Source organism: Colletes latitarsis, chromosome 8 (assembly GCF_051014445.1).
Source record: "Colletes latitarsis isolate SP2378_abdomen chromosome 8, iyColLati1, whole genome shotgun sequence".
Classification (NCBI taxonomy): Eukaryota; Metazoa; Arthropoda; class Insecta; order Hymenoptera; family Colletidae; genus Colletes; species Colletes latitarsis.
In genome coordinates, this window is record NC_135141.1 from 13,567,435 (window position 1) to 13,578,874 (window position 11,440).

Sequence of the window (11,440 nt, forward strand, 5' to 3'; positions counted from 1 at the left end):
TTTTAAATCGTTTTAAAAAAATTATTTCTGATTGCAGGCTCCAATTATAATAATTTTTGGTCAATAGGCATACGCTCGAAATCCTAACCATTTTCAAGAAAAAAAATTCCTTACCGAAAATATAATTTCAGGCCAAAGTGAGACAAAGAAGTGTACGAATTATATATATTACACTTCTAATTTTACAACAAAAACTATAGATTTTAGTACATAAACGTAACAAAAATCAGTCTATTTGCTGTTTTAGTATCTAGTGGGATTTCCTTTAGATTGTATAATCGCCTGAGCCTTCGCGGCATTGAATTTACTAAATTTTTGGTTATAGTACTAGAAATTTTGTTCCATTCCTCTGAAAGTGCATTTTTTAAATCTTGTTTCGAAGAAATGTGATGGTCTCGAATTTTTTCTTCAAGATGACTTCCATAAGTTCTCTATCACATTTACGTCTGGAGACTGTGGAGGGATTTTTAATTGCTGCGGCACGTTATATAGGATCCACTGACGTGTATTATAAGCATTATGCTTCGGATCATTATCTTGCAAAAATATATAATTGCCCTGTAACTGCATTTTATTTGCACTAACCTGAAGATGCACTTTTAGAATATCAATGTACATTTTGTGATCCATGATACCATCGATAAAATGGAGGGATCCAACCCCGCTCACAACCATACAGCCCCAAACTGTGACTGATCCTTCTCCATGCTTTACGGTCGGCTTCAAATTTCTTTTTTCATACTCGGTATTTTTTTCCCGCCATACTGTACATCGTCCATCTGACCCAAATATGTTTTTAGTCTCATCAGTAAATACAGAGTGTTCGGCCACCCCTGGGAAAAATTTTAATGGGAGATTCTAGAGGCCAAAATAAGACGAAAATCAAGAATACCAATTTGTTGATGGAGGCTTCGTTAAGAAGTTATTAACAATTATATTAAAAAATTTCAAATCGTTTTGGAAAAATTATTTTTGATTGCGGGGATCAATTACTACCATTTTTTATGAATACACATATCCCCGAAATCCTACCCTCCTTCGAGAAAAAAATTTGGGTAAGTGGTGAAATTTCTCGGCGAAAAAAAAATTTTTCAAATTGTTCTGGAAAAAATATTTTTAGCTGCAGGGATAAATGACAATCATTTTTGGTCAATAGACATACCCCCGAAATCCTAACCATTCTCGAGAAAAAAATTCCTTACTGAAAATATAATCTCAGGCCAGAAATGTCACTCAATTGCTTATTTTTAAAACGTCATAACTTCTGAATAGATTAAAGGATTTTAATGTTTCAAACGGCAAACAACGCATATGTTGGCGAAGAATATGTAGGAATTCTAATAGTATTGAAAAGATTGTTCCTTGGCCCCGTAAAATTAGAAAAATCCCATAAAAATGGTCCAATTTTCAAACAGCCATAACTCGTACAATAGTGAATATATTTCAATGAAACTTTTTTCTGAAGTAGAGTTCATAGGTATCTACAAAAAAGTATTAGACAACTTTTTGGTAGAGCGTCAAACAAAATTACTAAAAATCAAAAGTGAATTTTGAAGAAAAATCGACAGGGGGTAGGTGCCCAAATTTTTTGGCGAAAAAAAAATTTTCAAATCGTTCTGAAAAAAATATTTTTAGCTGCAGGGGTCAATGGCAATCATTTTTGGTTAATAGACATACCCCCGAAATCCTACGCATTTTCAAGAAAAAAAATTCTTTATCGAAAATCTAATGTGAGACCAGAAATGCTTCCCTGAAATTTCATGCATATCTTTAAAACGTCATAACTTCTGAACAGATTGAAGGATTTTAATGTTTAAAAAAGCAATCAACGCACATTTTAGTAGAGAATATGTAGAAATTTTAAAAATATTGGAAAAGTTGCTCGTTGATCCCGTGAAATGTCAAAAACCCCATAAAAGTGGTCCAATTTTTAAACGGCCATAACTCCTACAATAGTAAAGGTATCTCATTGAAATTTTTTTCTGAAGCAGGGCCCATGGGCACCTACAAAAGAGTATTAGACAATTTTTCTGTAGGGTGTCAAACAAAATTATTAAAAATTACAAAAGTAGTTTTAATAAAAATCCACAAGGTGAAAATCCATAGGTGTCTAAATTTTTCGACGAAAAAAAAAAAATTTTAAATCGTTTTGAAAAAATTATTTTCGGTTGCGGGGGTCAATTATAATTATTTTTGGTCATTAGACATAACCTCGAAATCCTACCCACTTTCGAGAAAAAAATTCGAGAAGGTGTGAAATTTTTCGACGAAATTAAAGTATTTCAAATCGTTCTGAAAAAAATATTGCTAGCTGTGGGGGTCAATTACAATCATTTTTGGTCAATAGACATAACCTCGAAATCTTGTGCATTTTCGAGAAAAAAATTCACTACGGGCGAAACTTTAAATGTTAATAACTTCTTAACGAAGCCTCCATCAATAAATTAGTATTCTCAATTTTCGTCTTATTTTGGCCGCTAGAATCCCCCATTAAAATTTTTCCCAGGGGTGGCCGAACACCCTGTATAATAGTTACAGTATGCTGGGCTGTGGCATCAAGCGGTCAGTGATATTCTTTCCCCCCTGAACTCCGTTATAACGCGTTGAAGGGGAAGGACAATTTATCATGAACTTGTATGTTATCACGTAACGGTAATCAAAAAAAAATATAAACTGTTATTCCAATCCAGAGCCGATCTGGTCATATAAGAAATTTACTCAATTCAATAATAAAAGTCATTTGATTATTTAAAATTTCCCAAGTAGTCAAAATGACTGCTTCTGGGCAATATAGGTATAACACATACAGGATGGGGCAGTAACTATTAGCACCTCAGATATCTTCGAAACTATAAGTTTCACAGAAATGTTTGCTAAAGTAAATTGCACAGTACGAAAGGCGCTATTGGGTGGCGATAATAGTTTTTTTGCGGGTGGAGGTACTTCGGACATTTCAAGGTCACATCCATTTTTTTTAATGGATCGGTATGTTTTTGCTTCCGTATCACGATAGTGGATCTTAAAACAAGTTCAACGACCTATTACACAAGGTCATTGAAGGTCATAGAAAGTAGAGAAAGGCGATAATACTTACGGTTTTGGTAGTAAATGAAACATACGTATTTTAAATAGTAGAGGAATGCGTAATGCTTACCGTTTACTTCACTGAGAATAAACACTGCTTGAAGGACACTTTAATAGTTTGCAGAGTAAGATAAACATCATAAGATTAGTTATCGATAAATCGGTCAATCCGGCACGATGTATCCGTTTCAAGAGCAGGTTGATATGCTTCTTATTTATGGCGAATGCCAACAAAATTCTGTAAGGGCTACAAACTTGTATGCTGAACGATATTCACATCGGTCTCAACCTTCGCGTCAAACATTTAAAAATGTGTATGATAAACTTAGGCAAACCGGTAGTTTAAGTGTTCGTAAAAGTGAACGCCAGAAACGAGTAATTAACGAAGAAATGGAAATCGGTGTGCTCTAGAAATTCTCATATTAGTTGGCGACAAATTGAACGCGAATCTGGCATTAGTAGGAGGAGCGTACTTCGCATTTTGCACCGTCACATCACGTTAGTCTTCACCAAGAATTGCATGGGAACGACTTCATGAATCGCGTTGAGTTTTGTCGACGGGCTATACGTCAGATTCAAAACAATGAGCTTTTTTTTAATACCGTCTTATTTACTGATCAAGCAACATTCACAAATCACGGGAATGTTAATTTGCATAACGTGCATTTATGGGCAGCGGAAAATCCACATTGGCTGCGACAGGTTGAACATCAAAAACAATGGTCTGTAAATGTATGGTGCGGTATCATAGGTGATCAAATTATTGGACCTTATTTTATCAATGGTAATTTCAATGGCAACGTCTATGCTAATTTTATTAAGGATACATTGGGTCTTTTGCTAGAAGAGTTACCTTTATTTACACGACAAACCATGTGGTATCAATATGATGGATGCCCAGCATATTATTTATCGATTGCGCGAAGGGAACTCGATGAAAAATTTCGAATCCAATATCGTGGGCAGCTCGTTCACCAGACATAACACCTTTAGATTTCTTTCTGTGGGGAACACTGAAAGAGAAAGTGTACAAAGAAGTAGCAACTACATCTGACGATATGCAACAGCGAATTATTGCAGCCTGTGCATCAATAAGTTCTGACACTGTAAGACTTGCAAGTCAATCAATCGTAAAAAGAATTCAACGGTGCATTGACAGTGATGGTCATCATTTCGAACACCTACTATAAACATGTTTCATTTACTACCAAAACCGTAAGTATTATCGCCTTTCTCTACTTTCTATGACCTTCGATGACCTTGTGTAATAGGTCGTTGAACTAGTTTTAAGATCCTCTATCGTGATACGGAAGCAAAAACATACCGATCCATTTAAAAAAATGGTTGTGACCTTGAAATGTCCGAAGTACCTCCACCTGCAAAAAACTATCATCGCCACCCAATAGCGCCCTTCGTACTGTGCAATTTACTTTAGCAAATATTTCTGTGAAACTTATAGTTTCCAAGATATCTGAGGTGCTAATAGTTACTGCCCCACCCTGTATATATATATCGGAAATGAAGGAGGGGGGAGGCAACTACAATTACTAATAAACGTATTTATACGTTGTATAAAAAGTCACATAATTCTAAGAAACTGTGTCATTATATACATAATTGTTTTTCTAATTGAAATTGAAAAGCAGTCAAAATAACATCCTTAGGCAATCTATTGTTAACACCCTCCTTTTCGACCAAACTCGATCAAACATTTTCAGATTCTTACGTGTCTCTGATATTGATTGTTCATTTTGCATCATTTTTCTGAATCTGCTCAATTCTACTCTTATCAGATATTGGTACATCAGAAACCGATGAATTAACTTGCGTGGCGTCAGCAAGCTCTGTTGGTCGAGCTAAACGAAGACTAAACGAGCTCTTAGAAGATTCCTTCAGCCTATTTGGAAGTAGAGATCAGAAATCGGAAGTCCAACCTTGTACGCTGCGACCAAATTCAGCCACGTGCGCGGCGGACGTCCTCACGATTTTTTCGAAGACCAAAGGAAGATCTTCCCATATTAGGTATGTAGCGGCCATTGTATAGCCACTACGTCCTTACCAGAGTATGAATGGGAATGGAATGCAAGGCTAGTTTTAAGCTTTCTATTTTTCCATTTTGAAAAATTGACTCTTGACTTTTATTACTCTCTTTCACTAGCTAAACTTTTCCTACACTAGATATTTTCCAGTTTCATTTTTCCATCTTTCTGTCCTATCTCTTTTTCTCTCCCTTTACTATTAGAGTAAGGCTATGTATATATTGAAGGGAGGTCTTAAGAAAGAAGCTCAAGCATTAAGACTCCAAGAGGACATTGCCCTGGAGGTGAACAAGAACCAGACGATGGTTCTAGCTCTGCTAGACCTTCAGAAGGCCTTCGACATGGTCTGGCACAATGGCCTCCTCCTCAAACTCCATCACATCAATCTCCATACCCACTTAATCAAAATATTCCATACTACCTCACAGACAGACACATAATAGTTTCCTATAACGGCTCCCTCTCCACCCCCAGACTCCTATACACTGGAGTACCTCAGGGATCAGTCCTAGGGCCCATCCTATTTAACTTCTACATCAATGACATACCCAATCGTTCCAACACCAAACTTGTCCTCTACGCAGATGACACAGCCATCTACTCCTCCTCCTGGCAGCTCAAACAGGCAATCAAACATACCCAAAATCACCTCGACCATATCCTCCGATTCACCTCCACATGGAAACTAATATTAAATCCAAGCAAAACCGAGGCAATAGTATTCACTTAAAAAAAACTAAACAATCCAGATAAGCTCACAATAAACAAGCATCCCATCAACTGGTCCACTAAAGTTAAATACCTAGGTATTTGGTTTGACAACAAACTAAAGTGGCACCACAATTCCAAAGATAGAGCCTGCAAAGGCATAGGAATCCTCCGAACACTCTACCCACTCCTAGCACATAACAGCTCACTTCCTATCAACTTAAAAATCCGACTTTACAAAACCTGTGTCCGACCCATCTTAACGTACGGTGCACCTGTATGGTGCACTGCAGCAAAAACACACATAAACACACTCCAAAAAATACAAAACAAATACCTCAGGATCATATTCAATCAACCCTGATCCTACCCCACAGCACTACTCCACATAGAAACAAAAACAGAACTCCTGCATGACCACATAAAAACACTAGCCACCAAAGCACAGGATAACAACTCTCAACACCCAAACTCCCTAGTATCCTCCCTAGGCAACTATAAACTCACCGAATATCCACTAAAAATCCGCATGAAAACCCCCAAACTCATCATAAACAACTAACTCCCGATATCCTTTGGAGTAACGAGGTTTTTGAAACTTTTCCCTCGACCTAAAACACGAAATTAACACAATAACCCCCCCCCCCCCCCCCCCCCCCCTAAAAATCTTCAGACACTAACCATTCACTTTAAGTGCAGGTTGTAGGGCACAGCCCAAGGTACTGCAAAATAACCAGGAAAAAAGGACAAAAAATATTTTCGAATATTTTTGGAATTTCTACATATTTGCATGAAATGTCGGGGGACGATTTCTGGCCAGAAGTTATATATTTGGCAATGAATTTTTTTCTTGAAAATGGTTAGAATTTTGGGGGTATATATATCGACCAAAAATGATTGAAAATATTTTTTTTCGAATGATTTGAAATTTGTTAATTTCGCCGAAAAATTGCAGCACCTGTTGATTTTTCTTAAAAATTCGTCTTTGATTTTTAATAATTTTGTTTGACGCTCTACCAAAAAGTTGTCTAATATTTTTTTGTAGGTATCCATGAACTCTACTCTACAAAAAAGTTTCATTGAAATATATTCACTATTGTACGAGTTATGGCTGTTTGAAAATTGGACTATTTTTATGGGGTTTTTCTAACTTTACGGGGTCAAGGAACAACTTTCTCAATACTGTTAGAATTCCTACATATTTTTCACCAAAATACGCTTTGTTTGCCGTTTGAAACATTAAAATCCTCCAATTTGTTCAAAAGTTATGACGTTTTAAAAATAAGCAATCGAGTGACATTTCTGGCCTGAAATTATATTTTCGGTAAGGAATTTTTTTCTCGAAAGTGGGTAGGATTTCGGGGGTATGTCTATTGACCAAAAATGATTGTCATTGACCCCTGCAGCTAAAAATATTTTTTTCAGAACGATTTGAAAATTCTTTTTACGCCAAAAAATTTGGGCACCTACCCCCTGTCGATTTTTCTTCAAAATTCACTTTTGATTTTTAATAATTTTGTTTGACGCTCTACCAAAAAGTTGTCTAATACTTTTTTGTAGGTATTCATGAACTCTACTCTACAAAAAAGTTTCATTGAAATATATTCACTATTGTAAGAGTTATGGCTGTTTGAAAATTGGATCATTTTTATTCGGTTTTTCTAACTTTACTGGGTCAAGGAACAACTTTCTCAATACTGTTTGAATTCCTACATATTTTTCACCAAAATACGTGTTGTTTGCATTTTGAAACATTAAAATCCTCCAATCCGTTCAGAAGTTATGACATTTTGAAGATTCGCATGAAATTTCTATTTTATAATATTTCTATATGGCGTGATGCAGTTTCTATGGCCACATTAGACCACAAAGTGTTAAGTAAATATTTTGTCTTTGATGTTACATTTGCAAGTTTAACACGTTGACTGTCAGACCAAACCCCTCGAATTGCCCATGAAAACGAAACTTTGTTTATAAACATTTGGTAACCAGCAGAGCCATAATTCGTCATAGAACTTACTTTCACAGATTTGTTTAAATTCAAGAGTCATATTTAGATTTGTTTTCTTTGACATTTAATCTTGAGAATTAATTCTTTTAGCTCCTTAGTGAAAAACAGTGTCACCCATATGTGGGTGACGTGGCAGTCAATGTGTTAAGATGGAATCTAGTAATTCTTGTGTTAAAATATGTGTAATATTCTTCTTCAACTATAAATAAATTTTTTAGTACATGTTTATTGTTCTGTTACTATTGCATATAATATTTGATTATAACATTTGTTCTCTATTTATGTTTTCAGTTCTGTGTCTTCGCCAATGATGGAAACAAAGTCAAGACTTGATATGTCATTGCCACAAAAAGACTTTGAAGAAAGCATTGGAGAAAATAGACATTCAGTACCTATTCAATCTCATAATAGTTGGGGTACCAGACCGTTCAGTGCTGGTCCATTTCATAGGCCTAACCTACCATACATAAATACAAGACGCATACTTTTAGAGTGTCAACTTCCACCAGAAGATCCTGCAGTACCATTAATTGTTTCGATTAAAAAAGAACTTAAAAAATTTTCCTTGCAATAAACAATACATGGAAATGGAAAAAAGACTAAATATGATAATACATTGTTAAATGATAGATATTCATACAGTGGATAAAAGAAATATTTTAAAACAATAATTGAAATCATATTTAGAATGATGTGTAAATATATCACAAATTTTTATATATACAGTATCAATTTTATACGTGTAGTTATATAGAACTCATTCACTCGTTCAGATGATACTTCTTCAAAGATTACAAAATCTTGAAAAGATGAAAAATCATACTCAAAATCAACAAAATCTTATGCCTATAGATTTTGCTTCAAATTTCATATTTTTTTAGATCTACAGTCCCATCGGAAAATACTCGAAAATACATTTCTTGTGATAGAAACAATATAAACACTATTCTTGGAAGGTCAACGTCACTGTTTTCGTATAACGATCTTATACTGTTACTTTATTGCAAATAAGCGAAGGAATCCAATAAAATGGTGCACCAGTTCACAATGGAAGGATAATTACATAATTTCTTATATGTACCTACATATGGCAATGAGTATTTCAGTACACGGTCTCTGATATTATGGCCACCACATTTGCAATCTCCTACATTCTTTTATAAGGATGCACAAAAAATAAGCTGTACACGCACCCTATTAATTCAGTAGAAGATCTAAAAGAACAAATTACAATCCATTGCAGAGTAATAACCAAACAGTATTGGTAATGAAAACTATTAAAAAGCGTTGTATGAAATGTTTAGAATGTGGTAGAAAGATACTTAAACATTTATTTCGATAAAGACATTTTTCAAACAATCTTGTAATCTATCCATTTCTCAATAATATTACTGTTATTAATAATGTTGAAAAAAGTAGATATTCAGTCTAAGTCGAACGAAAACAGAAATATAGCTTGTAAAAATGTGCAAAATTTGAAGCAAACTCATACAGGGTAGGATTTCCCTGATTTTGAATAAAGTCCACTGTCGTATAAGAAATATTTATCTACATCGTGTATATGTAACACACCATTGTAATGTAACACTTTATACAAACTTTGATAAGAAAAATTACGAATACATAAATTAACATTATATATAATAAAAACAATCTCGTTTGCTCTATAGCAGCAGTTATGAATGCAAGAAAGAGATAATGGTTTAAGGATATTGCAGTGTTTCTTTATTTGTTCAAACAACTGTATTACATTTTTTTTATTTGGTTTATCGATTCACTAAAACATTTATTGTATTCTACATTTTCATTGTACATATCATAATTCATAGATGAACTATTTATAAGAAATGCAATAAATTCATTTTTTTCTGTTAAACGTATTCTATTAAATAAGGGAATCATTTCATTTATTAACGAATCGCTTCGTTTAAGATTAATACCATTTTGTAACCCGTTTCGTCGATAGAAGGGTATACTTTTATAATCAAAATATAAAAAATTCATTGAAGAATTTATTAAACTGCAATAAATTAGTTTATATTTTATATACCATATTTTTAAAGAATTTACTTCTTCGTGTTCTCTGACATTATACGGTCAGTCACGAAAGTCTTCGTACATCCCCTAAAATAGTAATTTTAAAGAAAATAAGCAACAATTTCATATAATATTATATTCATTTATTATTATGTATGATATTATTAATTAAACTACATACAAATTTATTTTTTTCTTTTTAAGAATATTTTATACAATGAAGAAAAAACGAAATCTGTATGTCACAAAATTATTCGTACACTAAAATACGAAGGTAGTAAATCTAACAAATCTAGTAAATTTTTGAAACATAATACCTGGGCTTCCCCGATAATGTTTTCTTTACATTGTCATGGCGTCGTGATTCAGTTGAAAGATGTCTAACAATCATTTAACGACAGTGAGTGCTTCTAGGAGAGAAACAAGCATTGTTAAATTGCATAAGGACAGAAAACATTCTACTGTTCAGTACATAATAAAAAAATTCAAAATAGCTGGTAAATATGAAAATAAAACACGCAGTGGTTGTCCTAGAATCCTAAGTAATTCAATCTGTACTGCAAACTGTTCGTCAAGATTCAAAAGTAAGTGCTCCATAAATAGCCGCAGAAGTTGAAAATGATTTTGGGAAAACAGTACATTCTGAATATATTCGAAGAATTTTTAAAAAATCTGGATATCGTGGGAAATGCTTAGTGACATCAACCATTCTAATAGAATTGAATTCACAAGAAAACATGAAAACTAGAATATACAATTTTGGGAAAGAGTATATTATTCACTGACGAAAGTAAGTATAATATTTTTGAAGCGGATGGAAGAGGCAAAATATAGAGGAAAAGCAGCACAGCATTTGTAATCAAACGATCATTTTAGGGGGTGTACAAAGACTTCCGTGACTGACTGTAGATGTTTCATAATAAGCAGTACTTTCTAATTGATAGATGGAAGACTGACAGAGGTATTCAAGGAATGGATTGGCTATTCTGTAGTTCCTTTGCATCCAATTCAACAGTGAATGTTTATATCCATGCGTTTTTGTAATTCTATGATAAGATGTTGTTATGGGATAATCGGACATCTATGTTCGGATATGAATGTATGCATGGATGAATGTCTACTAATTTCAGGTAATATTAGTGTAAATATTTTGAAATTAGATGAATAGAATTGAATATTACAGAATGTTAAATTTGTCTTTTTATTTTATTCACTGACGAAAGTAAGTATAATATTTTTGAAGCGGATGGAAGAAGCAAAATATGGAGGAAAAGCAGCACAGCATTTGTAATCAAACGATCATTTTAGGGGGTGTACAAAGACTTCCGTGACTGACTGTAGATGTTTCATAATAAGCAGTACTTTCTAATTGATAGATGGAAGACTGACAGAGGTATTCAAGGAATGGATTGGCTATTCTGTAGTTCCTTTGCATCCAATTCAACAGTGAATGTTTATATCCATGCGTTTTTGTAATTCTATGATAAGATGTTGTTATGGGATAATCGGACATCTATGTTCGGATATGAATGTATGCATGGATGAATGTCTACTAATTTCA

At 33.9% G+C, this 11,440-nt stretch overlaps 1 protein-coding gene across 1 annotated transcript in view; it reads left to right on the forward strand.

Moving 5' to 3' along the window:
• The window catches only part of LOC143344913 (uncharacterized), a 30,869-nt gene extending 20,392 nt beyond the window's left edge, over positions 1-10,477 (forward strand). Inside the window, exons 6-7 of the mRNA XM_076771528.1 lie at positions 4,878-5,106; positions 8,134-10,477. Of these exons, the coding sequence (XP_076627643.1) occupies positions 4,878-5,106; positions 8,134-8,416 (512 nt within the window). The 3' untranslated portion in view covers positions 8,417-10,477. The remainder of the gene's footprint in view (positions 1-4,877; positions 5,107-8,133) is intronic.
• Positions 10,478-11,440: the final 963 nt, after the last annotated feature.